Source organism: Otolemur garnettii, unplaced genomic scaffold (genome assembly GCF_000181295.1).
Source record: "Otolemur garnettii isolate 467f Iridium unplaced genomic scaffold, OtoGar3 scaffold00245, whole genome shotgun sequence".
Lineage (NCBI taxonomy): Eukaryota > Metazoa > Chordata > Mammalia > Primates > Galagidae > Otolemur > Otolemur garnettii.
The window spans coordinates 1,719,455-1,734,451 of NW_003852640.1; the positions used below are offsets into that span (position 1 = coordinate 1,719,455).

The following is a 14,997-nucleotide window of genomic DNA, read 5'->3' on the forward strand; positions in this document are numbered from 1 at the left end:
AAAAAAAAAAAAAAAAAGTTACAGCACAAGATTTAGTGCTGACAAGCAAAAAACTCCTTGTATTTCAATAAAGAAAAGGACTTAGATCTAAGAATGGAGACGAACCACAGGTTAGATGGCACCAGCACTGACCACCCTCTCCAAAAAATAATTAAAATATAAAGTAAAAGTTAAGTGCGAATGTTATGATAGAAGTTAAACATAGGTGTAACTTATAGGATACATAAGAAGTAAAAGTGTGTTCAAAAAGTAGTGAGCGGCTTCCGCCACCCCTCTGCGGTTAAACTGTGTCAAGCTTTTGTCTTTCAATAAACTCTGAGTGTCTTAATGTAGCGCGTCTTCTATTTCTTCCTGGTTGTTCTGTGGGCTCAGAAAGAGGCTCCAGTTGAGAGACTCTGGCCTAGGTAGCCCCCAGTGTGTCTCGAAAGGTACCGGCAGCCTACAGGGTGGCACCCCGCCTCGTTGGGGCCTATCCCGGGTGCCCTGTTGGAGTGTTACTTGTTTGTTGGTGGTGTGTCTTTCAATTCTGCATCTGACCTCGCTGAGAACCCAGGGTTTAAAAAGTTCCAGCACGCTTTCACTCCCACCTTAGTCTCTGAGTGTTGTGATCGCAGGCGTGAGCCACGGCTCTCGGCCTACTTTCTCTATTTTTGAGTATGAATCAGGGCATGGAAAGGAGGAATCCATCAGATGGATTCTCCACAGGTCCCTCTGCTGCCTGCGTGGGAAGGCCCGGCCTGAGATTTCTCCCTGGGGGAGGCTGATCTTCCCAGGAGGGGGAATTGTGGTCAGGAGGTGAGAAAGTGTGAAGGATGCACTTGTGTGTTTTTAGCGGGGGAACTGTTTGCCTTAGAGGAAGTGAGAGCCCTCTGGGACCCCACCTATACTTTCTCAAATAAAGCCAAGACTGAGGGAGCGCATCTCGTACCCCGAGGATAATTGTTGTTTGTGAAACTTCACTGCAGTTATACACAGACATGCACACGAAATACAGACCTCTCCGGGATGCGTGTGCTCTGACTGCCATGTGAGATGCATTTCTTATTGAGGGTCAGGGGCAAAAATATATTTAAAGATTAAAAATGCAACATTACCAACCTTGACCTCCTTAGCAGCATCTTAGCTCCCCTATTACTTGGTGGTATTGTGTCCATCCCGGCCATCATCCGGACCATGGACAGGCCATTTAAACAAGGGACACCAGAGCAAGGTGTCCAAGCTTGCCATGCAGCCTGCTGGCCCTGTCCCTCCAGGTCTGACTGTCCTGAGCTGGGTGGTGTCTGGCAGGCAGTCAGGACAGTACAGGCTTGGGCCTGCCCTGAGTCAGCGTGAGGTCTCTGCCCCAGCTCTGTCCTCACACCCTGCCTGGGTGGAAGCAGCTGCAAGCAGGGGCTTCGTGGCCAGGCCCTGGAATGCAGGAGTCCAGTGCTTATTTCACTTCAGGGAGGGGACCAGCCCCCAGGGACATGACCTTCCCTCATCAGCTCCACCCTCTTTGTCTTCTTTTCAAGGTTCCTATACCCCTGTCCTAGATGACCCTCACTCTGCCCTGTCCCTGGGGGGAGTCTGTGGTCACCCCGGCACATGTGGGGTGGCCCACCTGGCCCATTTCCTACCTTCTTGGTACAGGGTTCCCCCATTCGGTGCTGGACTGAAACTAACCCCTGAGCCCCCTGTTTTCTAGACCTGAGCAAACGGACTTTCTTTTTTAAAACGCACTCTCAGAACACAAGCAGGATCGGAGAAAAGCAGCCTGGCCAGTATTTCCTATAAGCTTCGCCACTTCTGGAGTGGAGAGCACACTCCCTGCGGCTTTGCCCTGAGCCAGAGGGTCGGAATTTCAGTAGTTAATAGCTTAGCTCATTCTCTAAGCAACACTGGGAAGATGTTTTCCATCTGCCAGCATCTGGCCAGTGTGATGTTCTACTCCCAAGACCTCCGTGTTTACAAACTTCCCAGTTGGGTCTCCCCTCTCTGTTGCCAGAGGCTCTGTCGCCCTTCATTCCTTCCATACCCTGTCATGTCACTGATCTGTGCAGTCTGTGGGTTCATTCTTTCAATCTCTGAGATCAAGAACCCGCTAGAGAAAGAAATTCCATCCACAAATATTCTGATCCTCCCTGGAGCGCCCAGTGTGGGACTGTGTGTAGGGGGATGGGCAGGGCACTGACTAGGAGGCACAGGCCATGTGGAGGACTGTCACCTGAGTCTCTGTCTGGGCCTCCCTGAGGGCACACCAGTGTTACCCCACCCTGTCACACTCCCTACATGCAGGAACCCCCTGGCCCAGGGTCTCAGTGCTGGAGGTCACTCGCTGCCCCTGCCTGGCCCTCCCAGGCCCCCCCTGCACAGTGGCCTGCTTCAGTGGGCTCAGCAAGAAATGGAAACTTCCTCAGCAGGGGTGCTGGGCCCAGGGCAGGACTTATGAGTCTCTTAGTGCCTCTTTCCTCCTGCTTTCTATATCCTGAGCACCAGGAAACTAAAACTAACCCCTGAGCACTAAGAAACTGAAACTCAGAGGCTCCAGAACCCAGACCCTCTTCTTCATGAGCCAGTGAATAAAATTTCCAGTTTGGTGTCCTCCACCCCCTGCTTTCCTTACTGTGGTCTTGCCCTGCTCACAGTCTGAGCCCAGGACAGAGAAAGCTCCAGGAGTCCTGACAGGGAGCTGCAGGCCCCAGGAGTCAGGGGCCACTCCTGGGGTCATGGGTGGAGAGAGGATGTGGGGTGGGAGGTCCTGCTGAGAGTCACTTCCTCCTTCTGTAGCAGAGTAGGGTCAAGAAAGAAAGATTTCTGCCTCTTAGCTCTCCTCATGGGATGACAAGGGGTTTAGCTTTCTGATACCATTACACAACCAACCCAGGTTCCTTGTTAAAAACTGGGGAGCACAGGTCCAAAGGCCCCACCCATCCCACTACACTCCTACCCTTACTGATCTCACCAAGGCCAGGTGCTGCGGGTGAAACCTGGTGTGTGGGGTCGGGGCAGAGGTGATGGGAACAAGGATGGGGCTTGCATGAACATGGCATAGACCTCCTGATGCTGGGGGTCTGTTGCCCCCACTTCTGAGTGCCTGAGGAACACACACCAATGGCCATGTCCCTTGCTGATAACTCTGACTTTCTTCCCCATGGGCTGTGGCACTAGAGGCCCAGAGGGATACACCCAGCCCCTCCCACCTGCTACCTGGCTCATATCAGAGGTTATAATTGTGGGGGTCAAGCCTGTGGCCTTCGAGGGACCCAAGCAAAATTTCCAGGGTGGGGCTCAGAGAAGGGTCCCCTTTCCAGGCAGCCCATAGGGTTATCTTCTAGCCAAGATTGTACAAAAACCAGTCCTGGAGCAGCCTGAGAGGTTTCTGCACTTAGGACTTGGTCTCCCCAGGAGGACTTGCTGTGTGGGGCCTTGGCAGTGAGGAAAGGGGAAGACACATGGATTCCCCAGCCCTGGGCAGACCCAGAGGAGAACTGAGAAGACCTGGGAAGCTGGGCCACCACAGGCCCAGGCAGGCTGTGGACACACCCGGTTTCCAGGGGACCTGAGGAAGGGAACCCTCAGGCTGGGGACCCCTGGAAGTCACAGCAGGGACAGGGATGAGGGCGTCAAGGGGCAGATCCTGTGGATCTGGAGAAGGGGCGCAGTCCCTGCCTGGGCCTGCCCACCAGGGGCTTCCTCAGGAGCCCACAGCAGCTCCTGGGAGGCCTGCAGGGTCTAGCACCAGGACTGGCCACCCACACTGTGGGTAGATGCTGGGAAGGGGCAGCTGGATCAGCCCGCAGAGAAACACAGGGGGAGGTACATGCTGGGTGGGGCTGGCAAGTCCCAGCTGCAGGGCCTGAGAAGGGTTGCTCTTCCTCCTCCCTCTACTCCCCCAGGCTATAGGAAATGGAAACTTAGTGCCCTGGGTTCCTTCCCTACCCCAGGCTCCTCCTTTTCTGGGAAACACCCGCCCTCTCCCCACCCAGGGAAGGGCAGCAGGGACCAGGCAGAATCACTTCCCACCACTGGAGGTCAGGGCTGCCTCTGGCCTCAGGCCTGAAAGGACTCTGCCCTCCAGCCTCTAGAGCAGAGGGAAGGCACCTGCCTGAGGGTCACAGACCCAGGAGGGAAAAGGGGCTTTAACTCTGATCCCGTTTCTCCTTCTGCAGAAGGGGAATAGCCACACTGGTTTCTCGGTGAGAAGTGAAGAGAAATAACAAATAAAGTCACCTGGAAAGGAGAAGAATGTGCCAGGAAGGTAGAATTTGTTACAGAAATTCCTGGGACGGCTTACACCCCATGTGGCTCGAATCCAAATTCCCAGCTACATCTTTGGGTTCCACTTCCTCTCCCCATCCCACGAGGGCTTGCTGGTCACTGTCCCTCTGGCCAATTCGTGTTGAGTGAACAGCCCAGAGAGAGCCTCCTCGCTAGGCCCAGATGCTGTGTCAGGGATCCCACTGCCCACCAGGTGCCTCAGCTGTGCCTGGTTGAGTCCTTGTCACATCCCCTTTGGTTGGCAATAACACTCATTCACATGCTTCAGAGGGACCCCAGGAGACAGGCCCAACTGTGGTTAGCTTGTGGGGCTGGTATTCTGAGCCCCCACCCTGTTGGACCCTGACATATAGCACAGCCACTGGCCAGCTTGTGAAGACCCTGCCTGGTTCCCTCTCACCATCCCTGGGACTTGGGAATGTTCAGAATGTTGGCGAAACAAATGAACTGATACCCACAGAGACACCAGACCAAGAGCCTATTTCACAAGCTCCTTCATTCTTGTTTTCTCAGCAGCCAGAAGCACAGCACACCCCCCAACCCCCCAACTGTAGACCACTGGCCTGGGCAGCAGCAGGCCTGCCAGATCTGGGATTGGACAGGCTAGGGAGTGTCCACCCGTCCTGTGTGAGGGCCCCTGCTCCTCCCACAGGCCCTGCATGCGACAGGGCCACACACCTGCCTCCCAATCCCCACGGATCTCCAGAACTCTGATCCTGGCCTCCTTCACTCCAGCTTGCCCAGGTACCCCGTCACCAGGTTCTAGCACCCAGGGTGCTTCTTGTCCCATGGGTGTCCCCTCCTGCCAGTTCTGGGCTAGAGGACTCCCTACTTTCTCTCCTCCAGCCCCTGGGGGAGGCTGAACTCTCTGACCCATCCAGCCTGGGGAGGAGAAAGTGCAGAAACCACAGTGAGATTTCCTTCCATGCCTGGTGAGCAGTTGGCTGGGGCTGGGGGCCTCTTCTCCTCCTCTCCCAGTGCCCCAAGTGGGCCTGGGTTTGGGGCTGTGCCACAGAGGACCCCCAGGCCCTGGAATCTGGGCTCTCTGCTCCTCCCTTCCCAACTAGGACCCTGCTGGGAGGGGCCTCCCAGGCAGGGGTCAGCCACACCCAAAACAAGGGGGGCACATGTGTTTATTTGAGGCACCAAAGCAGCAGAAGGGCTCCAGTGAGGGTGCAAGGGGTAGGCAGGGTGGATGGATTTAAGGGTGGGGGCCCAGATCAGAAGGCAACCCTGCCTGGCAGAGGCTATGTGGGGTGTGGGCACAGCAAAGACAGCAAAGGGGATCTGTGGGTTCTGCAGGCTGCTCCCATCTTCCCTCCCCCAAAGAGCCACACTCACCCCTGCAAAGCCCAGGACCACAGCCTCCCACATTCTCAGGCATCCTATGTGGTATGGCCAGCCTGGGGCCACCAGGGCCTGGGGCTTAGGTGTCCCTTCCTATATGTCCACAGGACTTAATTCTGACCTCCCAGCACCCTAAAACTCCAGGGGGATCCTCCCCTTTCCTGGGCCCCTGGAGATCACACCCCTGACCCTGAATTGAGGGCAGTTGGCCCCACTTGGGCAGGGGCTGGAACAGGTGTAGGTAGTGGGCCTGACTCTGGGGCTGAGGGGGCACTTCCAGGTGCAGTAAGGGGGTTGGGGGGTTCTGGGCTTTCCTTCCTGAGCTGGGGGTGGGGGCACAGGGTCTGAGTGGTCAGGGGCCAGGCCGCAGCAGAGCTGGTAAAAGGCTGAGCAGCAGCCCAAGGCCCAGCAGGGTGGTGCTGGCCCGAAGCCCACCGTCAGCTGCGCTGAAATTGCACAGGAAGCTCTGGCAGCAGCGGGTACCCACGGATGCCACGCCAAGGTTGACACTTGGGCCAGGGCATATTGGGGAGCAGCCCTTGTTCAGGGTGTAGCCAAAGTCCACGACGTTCCCTGTGCAGGAAAACAAGTTTGTGAGGGGAGACATCTTGGCTGCAGCAGACAGGGGAGGTGCCTGGCTGTGGCTGGGGAGGTGGCCAGGCAGATGGCAGGCTCTGAGATCCCCCCTTTAAAACTCACCAATGCCAGCAGCAGCGGACACGGTCACACAGTAGTTGTCTGCATCGGAGCAGACGGTCGGCTTCAGGCAGTACCAGTTGCTGTTCTGATTTGTGCAGGAGAAGCACACCAGCGAGTGGGCTGCCGGTAGAAGCCACACCTGTGTCATGCCTGGGGAAGTCTCCAGTATCCCCTCCCAGGCCTGACCCTGGCACTTAAACCCAATTGTTTGCGGACATTTATTGAGAAACTATTGCATGCTTAGGCCCTGGGCTGGAGCCCAAGGCAAGATGATGACACCAGACCCTGGCCATGGAACAGCTCAGCTGACACCCAAACACAGGATGATGACAGTGTGGCTGGGCCAGGATTGAGACCTCCAGGGGGAACAGCCAAGCAAATGATTATGGGGAGAGAGACCAGGAAGTTCACATGGGAGCTGGTCTGGAAGGACCTCTGGGGCATCTGCTCAAGGAGAAAGGGAGAGGGAGTCCATCTTACCTCGCTCCATACCCAGAAGACCAGCCAACAGCACCGCCAAGAAGACCTTCATTCTGGAGGGGACAGATGTCACCGTCTAGGGGCTCCAAAGCCAAAGAAGCCTGTCCTGCTATGGAAAGACAGAGCTGGTCAGAGGGCCAGGTTGCCCACCCCATGCCCAGGGCTTTGCTCTTCTCAAGGGCCACATACCCCCACTCTGTAAATGGAGATGTGGGGGTGGAACAGGCGCAGACTAGCCACACTACTTTGAAGTTGGGGGCTTCTTTCCTTTCACTTGGTGCCCCCTAAGCCTGCGGGCACTAGAGGCCAGACAGGGAGCTGGCCAGTTCTCAGAGTCACACAGAAAAAGGGCAAAGAGAGTGGGCCTGGCATGGTGCTGGAGGTGCTGAATGGAGCTCAGAAATGATGTTGTTAATCTGTACCCAGGACTTTCCCCGGGCCAGCTCTGTGCCCAGACAGCTCCCTCAATGTGGAGACCCGGGGGCAGTGCCTGGGCATGACTCAGGAGGAAGCCTACCCACTCCTTCAGTTCTAAAGACAACATTGCTAGGCCATCTGCTGTACCCACCATCTGTGGCTGGGAAGTAGGCTCCTAGTCCCGGCTATAGGAAGGGGCACAGGTGAGGTGAGGCTCACCAGGGAGTCGTGGGGTCTGCTCCTGGGTGAGCTGCAGCCAGACCCCTTCTCAGGCAGGAGCCCAGGCACTAGGTAGGGAAAGAACCTGGAGAATAGCCAGTGGATGCTCTGGCTCCCTACCTTGTGTGGCAGACTGTCAGGGAAGCCTGCTGCCAGGGACAACCCTGGCCCTGGGGAGCACTCGGGCCACTGAGGTGAGGGAGGAGAATGCCAGTGAGAGATACATCTTGGGAAGGGCTGGCAAAGACCCTGAAGGGGAGAGCAAGAGGCCAGGCCCCTGACCTGGGCTGACAGCGTTCTGAGAACAGGGGCCCCAGATGGCTAAGAACAGCGTGGAGCTCAGCTGGGACCTCTCCCCACCTCTAGGCAGCCCAAGGAGAAAGGAATCTCCATTTCCTCCTCCATCAAGTGAGGTTTTGGTGTGGAGGAACCCTGAGCTATCTCCAAGGAGGCCTTGGTATGCAGGGACACAAACAGGTCCAGCTGGCACTGCCACCTGTCCACCCGCGCCTCCCAACCAAGCAGGCTGCCAGATGGAGTTGTGCACCCCCTGGAGTGCAAGGGCAGTTAGAAAAGCCGGGAAGGGCTGTCTGATGCTCTCTGATGGGTAAAGGGAGTCAGTAGGTGGTGGGGACAGTGCCACCTGGGTCCCAGGCTCACAGGAGCTGCCCAGCCAGCAAGAAAGGTCGGAGCCTCTCCTGGTCTCCAGGGATGGGAAGGGACCAGGTGGGCTACCTCGGGAGGCCTGGGCTCCCACGCCCCTCACTTGCACACACTTGTTCACCGTCAATGCAGGAACAAAGAGCTTCCACCCTCTTCCTTGGGGCAGGTTCCAGCCCGCCTGGGTGACCTACTAGGGCAGTTAATTCTCCCCTTCCTGCCAAGAGCTTCCCCAAGATCCCGCGCCCCTCCTCAAGTTAAAAAATGCCGTCCTCCCCCAGTCCCACGCTGGGGAGTGAGGGATGTCTAGAGTCGGGTGATGGGTCCCCGTGGCTGTGCAGCCCTGGGCCACCCGGGAGGGCGCCTGGCAGTGGTCTCCGCTCGCTGCTGTTCCAGATCTCTGGGGGGATGGGAGCGGAGTCTCAGGTCCCCGGGGACGTGCCCGCCCGCAGCCCCGGACCCCAGCCTCCTGCAGCCTCTCTCCTGCTCCTCAGCCTGTGCTCTTCTCCCCTCCCCCGTAGGGTGCCATCCGCCGCGCGGGCTGGGCCGGGGAACGCGCGCGCACCGCAGCGCAGCTTGTCCTGTCGCGGCGCGTCCCCGCCAGCTGCGAGGACGCCCCAGGCCCCGGCCCCGAGGACTCACCGCCAGTGAACCCAAGCGCCAGCGGCCTCGCGGAGCTGCCTAGTCCTCGAGCTCTCCGGCTGGCGACGAAGTCGGCTACTCCCAGGCAGGCCGCGCGCTGGGCCGATGGCGGGGGCGGGCGCGGGGCGGGACCTGGGGTGGAGTCGGGGGCGTTCCCGCGGGCTGGCTCAGGGGTCCCAGGAGCCCTACGCTCCGGTGCGGATTCCAAAAAGCCTGGCCCTTCCCCGCGGCGCAGGCTCCTCCATCCCCAGACTCTGACCTGCACTCCGCGTCAGCCAGCTCGCTCTGGGCTTTCCGGTCACCGGCCCGCACTCCCTGTGACAATGAGGAGGCCAAAGCCCAAAGAGGGGCTGAGAGGTCTCCCCCAGCCCCCCAGCGAAGTGGCGCCTCAGGCAAGCCTGGGTTCTTCCACGTGGCCCTGCTGTGCGCTTGGCCGGTCCTTCCTGTTCTCTCAAGGGTGATGACATCGCGGGACCGACCTAGTGAGGTTGGATAGGAGACTAGGTCACTGAAGCAGTCACTGCAAACACCTCGTTCTGGTCAGGGGTGCGGTGGCACAGGGCAGGTGATGCTCCCACGGAGACCCACACGTGTTTGGGGGCTGAGCACATAGGGGGCGACGGAGCAGTCTGGAAATCACTTCTGCAGGGCAGGGTGTGGGAGCGAGGACCAGGGGTGCCATACTCCGCACATACTCAAACTGGGGCTTCCTGAGATCTTCTGGTCTCCATCTCCTTTCCAGACTGAGCAGTTTCTTGGCTATCCCACACCTAGGGTGGGGAGATGGAGCGAGGATTGGGAGGTTGGAGGTGTGGGTTCTGGCTTCTGTGGCTCCCATGACCCAGGTCTGGCCAGGAGAGCTGGGTGGGGCTAGACCCCGCCTTCCCCTTGAGCTCTGGAGCCTCCTGAGCATCCCTCCAATCCTCAGCCAGGACCCTCACCTTGGGGGGACCCAAGAGCACTCAGCAGGCACGGACGTTCTTGTACAAAGTCAGTCTGACCTGCCCACCCCACCGCCATGGAAGCCCCTCTTAGAATGAAGCCCCAGTTCTCACCCTGACCTTTCCTGAATGCCTTCCAGCTGCTCTGTTCCCTGGTGCACCCAGAGTGCCTTCCCCTGCCCCCACCAGAGGTTTGCAGAGTACCTGCTGTTCTCTCCTGTCCCTGCATCAGGGGGCAGGGCTGGGAGGGCTGGCAGTCCCTCTTCTCCTGACTGCCCTGCAGAGCCCTTCCTGGGCAGTTGTGGCACATTGGGTCTCTGACACCTGCGTGTCCTCCAGGGCCACAATGCACACAGTGCGCGTCCTGTCAGGAGCCTTGGTGCCTGCCAATACTCAGCCCTGGGGGGTGTTGGGGGGGAGGCAGGGAAAGGGCTTCTTAACTGTACACAGGGAGAGGGAGGGAACTGGGGAGTGGGTGCCCTGGATGAAGCTGGGGCAGAGGAATAGGTCTGGGGTGCATCCACTGTGGTGTGAGTGTGTGTGGGCACTTGTGTGTGCAGTGTGTGAATGTACTGTAGAGGCTGAAGCTTGAGCTCTGTATGTGTCACTAGATGTCCCTGACAGGGTGTGGTGACATCCTTCAGTTGGGGTTCCATAGCTTTGGGACTGAGCCCCAGCTGTGCCCAGGGGCAGGAGACATCTAGCAGGTGTGGCCCGGGCTGTCCTGTGCTGGGTCCTTGGTGCTCTGCTTCCGCTTCTGGGTCTCATCGTGGGGGACAGGTGTGTCTGGCTTGGTGAGGCTGTGTCCTCCTGTCCATCCTTGGTTCTTGTACTTCACATGAACTTTGGGTTAGTCCTGAATGGCAGAGCTTAAAAGCTCTCCCAGCTTCCATGGGGCCCCTCAGCCCGGCCTTGAATGGAATGTGAGGGTTTCCATCCCCTCTCTGTCTCAGGGTTTCCTGTCAGCTTTGTATCTGCTGCTTGCTCAGGGTGCCACCACCAGGTGGCTGGGGCTTCCTGTGCACCCAGCACCTAGGGCCACCTGGCTCCTGTCTAGCGCCCATTGAGCAGGGGTGGGCTTTGCCCCATTCAAGACAAGGCCCTTTGATTCAGAGCACAAGCTCACCTGGAGGGGGCCCTTGTGATTCTGGATGTTGGGCTCGCAGCACGTCTCCATGGTCACTGCTGCAGACTGACCACTGGACTCATGTTACCTGACAGCTAAGGATGGAGACCCCTGTCAAAATCCCATCCCCACCAAACATCAACAGATACACCCAGCTTTTAAAGGGAGGGCCCTGAGTTCCAGGCTGTTGTTCTTCAGCTACAGTTAATGATTCTAGTTGTCCCATCTCTGGCCAAAGGGGATAGGAAGCTGTGACTTCCTGGCCTCCTGCCTCTCCCACCTGCCAGGACCTGTAGCACAAAGAACAAAAAACATCCGTTGCCCTTCCTGACCACTGGCCTGAGACAGGAATGCAGGTTTTAGTTCTTAAAGGGGGGGGGGGAGTTTTAAAGAGACAGAAAACATTTTTTATTGTTTTTGCATCCCCCCCCCCCACACTGACCTATCTTTGGGGGAGGGCCGACTGCTGTTATACCCAAACTTAGGGCGAGCCATGTGGTGGAGCCTGTGGGGTCAGTCCTGGAGGTGGGTCAGGTGGGGAGCCATGCATGTGGGGTTGGATTAGCCAGCTGGGCTTACAGGGCCCCTGGATGTCACCTTGAGGTCTATTTTTCTGAAAGGAGGGCCTTCCCCAGGGGCCTTGCATAGCCAGGGTTGCCAGCCAGTGCACATTCCCTGGGATCTGGACTGATGCCAGAGAGTCTCCATAATGGCCCCCAGCCATGGCGGATACACTCACCTTCCCTCCTTTACCCCCAACTTCTCAGTAGGGGTCCACTTCTCAGTAGGCGCCCACTTCTCAGTAGGCGCCTCCTCTGACTGGCCGGTGCTCTCTTCCCTTCCTGTCAACTCAGCCACCCCACTGCCCAGACCAGGGACAGTCGAGGCTGAAGTCCTGGGTTGCTCCTTCCAGGCTGGGTCTGCACATTCATTAAGCAGAGAATGGAACTGTCCTTGTTTTTTTGCTTCCTTTGAAACGGTCCTTCCTGCAGATAATCCTGAACCTTTTACAAGACCTCCAGCAAATGACCTTTGATCCCCAGGAACATCCTGAGATACTGAGCTGTGGCTGACTCCCACCACCTCCTGAGCTGCACCCTGAATCCCTTTAAAAGAGGCCCTTTCCCCTAACTCATGGCTGTTGCTATTTTTTCCTCCTAACTCATGGCTATCCTCCACCTGCTGCAGATATTTTAATAAATGTCCACCATTAACTCCACTGGGCCTGCTTCCTGACACCTTCTACCCTAATGCACAAAAAGACCTTCTGATCTGATCTGTGCCACGGGCTCCCCTCTGTTCTGGCCTCATCCTGCCTGCCGAGGTGCCCCACTCAGCCCCTGCAGCCCTCTCACATCTTGTGATTACTAGTTTCTTTTTCTTTTCTTTTCTTTTCTTTTCTTTTTTTTCCTGAGACAGAGTCTCAAGCTGTTCCCCTGGGTAGAGTGCCATGGCATCACAGCTCACAGCAACCCCCAACTCCTGGGCTCAAGCGAGTCTCCTGCCTCTGCCTCCCAAGTAGCTGGGACCACAGGCGCCCATCACACACCCGGCTATTTTTTGGTTGTAGCCATCATTGTTGTTTGGCGGGCCCAAGGCTGGATTCGAACCCACCACCTTAGGTGTATGTGGCTGGCACCTTAGCTACTTGAGCCATAGGTGCTGAGCTGTGATTACTAGTTTCAAACTCACCAGTGGCCTTGGGCCCCTCACATGGTTGTCTGCTCCCAGGAGGCCCCTGCAGGAGGCCTCCCCTTGAGTTTCTAGAAGCTCCTGGGTTTTTCTGAAGCTTCCTGTCTCCAGCGTGTGGGGCAATACCTCTGTGGGTGAAGAACAAACCAGTGGGGCCGGAGACCAGAGTCCTGCCTGGGGGAAGAGAAAGGAGAGGGTGGGAGAGATTCTGTCCCTGAGGCCTGGAGCACCTAACATAGGGAGAGCCTGGAACAAGGGCTATGGGATTTATGATTGGGGAACGGGGATGAAAGCCAGTACATGTGTGTGTGGGACACCACAGGCCACCCCTGGTTTTCAAGCATGGATCACTTACTGCAAAATGGCCATGTCTGTCAGAGTGCCCAGTGCAGCATTTGTAAAACAGACACAGCAGCTCTGTCAACCCAGATATGCCTAAGGATTGGGGAAGCCCATGTGGGGAGGGATGGACATTACCAGAGCTCTGTCAAGCCCTTGATGGTATTGTACTAGGACCTTTTTAAAAAACCCCATTGTCCCATGAAAGAGTTATATATGCAAAGTGATCCCCAAATGTAGAATAGGCCTATAAACCAAAGAACAAGGCAGACAAATCCAGTTTGTCAGTAAAGGGTGACTTATTGGGGACCCTGCCCCCCCAATGCACGTGTCCTCTGGGGCTTGGGATGGCCTCCAGTCAGGCAGCAGTGCCATGTGCCACAGAGCTTGGGGGTTGTGTGACAGCATCACAGTTGCTGTGACCTAAAGCAGGATGGACAGTGAGCACACATCCTCACTCTCAGGACAGTAAGTAAAACAAGATGGAGGTGTTCACAGCACAGGCGCTGGTGTGCATGACATGGTGGAGCAGCAGTGGCGACTTCGCTCTTGTCTCCATGCCCATCAATTCCCAGGTCATCCCTTCTTCCCTTTTCTTAGCAACAAGGCTAAAGATCCCCACCCTGCTGGGCAAGTCCCATGGCTCAGCCCTTTCTGTCCCCATTAGTTTCATTCCCAATGTTGTCTGTACTCATCTTATTTCATAAAGACTTTAAAACTCTTCACCTTCCTGGGATGAGTCCTTTGACTGTCCTTTCTACCTCCCCTTACTCTCTTGTGAATGCTGATGTTTTATTAGTGTCTGTAAACCCCTGAGGGGAAGCTGTGGTGGCAAATTGGAGGAGGGTTCTCTGTCAGTAGCTTGATTTTGCAGCAGTAACGTCACATGGGCATTTATGTAGAAGCGGGACAAGTCAGGGCAGTTACCTCGACCTGGGTGACAGGCATATTCAGCAGTGAATAGCCGGGTCCTGCATGGTATCCAAACTGGTCAGCTTTTGCATTTGGGCTGCTCCCCTTGGCATTTGCAGGGGGAGCTGGTCAGTCCCTCTTTTCAGGGTAAGCAGACCCTATAGTGGCTTTTACTAGCCCACCAGGCTGGCTGTCCCCTCAGGAACCGCCTGCTGTGTGTCTGGAGAATGTGTGCCCACCTGCGAGTGTTCCTAGTGAGCCATGGGTCCTGCATCAGCCCCGAGGCACACTTCTGCTCGGAGGCGTTAACCGGACACTGTGCCCAAATACCTTACTGCCACCATTGCCCTCAGGAAGCTGACGATACTGATCTGCAAATGCCACAGTCCCTTCATGCTGTGCCCTCTGTTTGCAGTTGTCACTTGGTCTTGTCCTCCCCCCTCACTGACTGCCTTCTTGGTGACCACAAGTCCCAGAGGTACTTTTTGTTGTCCCTGCATAATTTCTCCGTCTGTGGGGGCTCTGAGGCTAGTGGCCGAGCTCAGACAGCCCCACACCTGAGCTTGGTACAGGCCAGCCCAGCCTCTTCCTGCCTCATTTGGGGGCACCTGTGTGCCCTGCCGCTTCCTGCTTATGCTTCTCTGTGCTTCGGACTGGCCAGCTCCTGAGGGGTGGGCCCACCGTATCTCTGAGTTCCACTGGTAACTTTTCCTTTTAGACTGAGGGCAGCATGGCCACGGCTCCGTATGTGTGCAGCCATGTGGCCGCAGGTTCCTCACCTTTCCCTACGGTTCCACCCTTTCTCTTTCCCAACCACATGTCTGGGAGCCCACTACTCTGTTAACCAACTGTTCAGACAAAACCCAAACCATGTTTTCCTTCACTTTCCCAGCAACATGACATCCACATGGACTTTCGTGACCAGCAGGTGGTGATTTCTCCCCACCAGCAGAAGGGAAGCAGCTCTGCAGTGGACACAGCCAGGTGTGCAGTGCCCACACCGTCTACCTGGGGAGAACGACGGGGCCCCCAGGGTGAGGGCTCAGTCCCAAGCTGCCACTGCCCAGGCACCATCACAGGTCTGAGCCTCTGGAACTTCTGATCAGCTTCAAGTTGGGGTTCCCATGACCCCCTCTTTGTGTCTGATCACCTTGCTGGAGTGGCTCACAGAAGTCAGGGAAACACCCTTGCTGGTTTACCTTAAAGGGCCGGCTCCAGCCTTTTGGCCGGAGACGCCATCTTTCAGTAATTCACCAAAATGACAAA

At 56.9% G+C, this 14,997-nt stretch overlaps 1 protein-coding gene across 2 annotated transcripts; it reads right to left on the minus strand.

Moving 5' to 3' along the window:
- Positions 1-4,734: 4,734 nt before the first annotated feature.
- On the minus strand, positions 4,735-8,823 carry LY6E (lymphocyte antigen 6 family member E). Of its 2 annotated transcripts, none has more exons than XM_003802351.3 (4): positions 8,722-8,823; positions 6,784-6,889; positions 6,304-6,423; positions 4,735-6,177 (listed from the first exon to the last, which is right to left on the minus strand). In XM_003802351.3, the coding sequence occupies exons 2-4, from the start codon at positions 6,833-6,835 to the stop codon at positions 5,957-5,959; spliced, it is 393 nt and encodes a 130-aa protein (XP_003802399.1). In that variant the 5' UTR covers positions 6,836-6,889; positions 8,722-8,823; the 3' UTR covers positions 4,735-5,956. The 2 variants fall into 2 exon arrangements, with proteins under 2 accessions (XP_003802399.1, XP_012668492.1); XM_012813038.2 differs by having other exon boundaries at positions 6,784-6,892; positions 8,722-8,815.
- Between the last annotated feature and the right edge of the window lie 6,174 nt (positions 8,824-14,997).

Excerpts from the sequence above, each read along its gene's own strand:
- LY6E (XM_003802351.3), bottom strand. The coding sequence starts at position 6,835 with ATGAAGGTCTTCTTGGCGGTGCTGTTGGCTGGTCTTCTGGGTATGGAG. Across the intron at positions 6,424-6,783 it reads TCTTCTGGGTATGGAGCGAG|CCCACTCGCTGGTGTGCTTC; the intron begins GTAAGATGGACT and ends TTCTACCGGCAG. Across the intron at positions 6,178-6,303 it reads GTCCGCTGCTGCTGGCATTG|GGAACGTCGTGGACTTTGGC; the intron begins GTGAGTTTTAAA and ends TTTCCTGCACAG.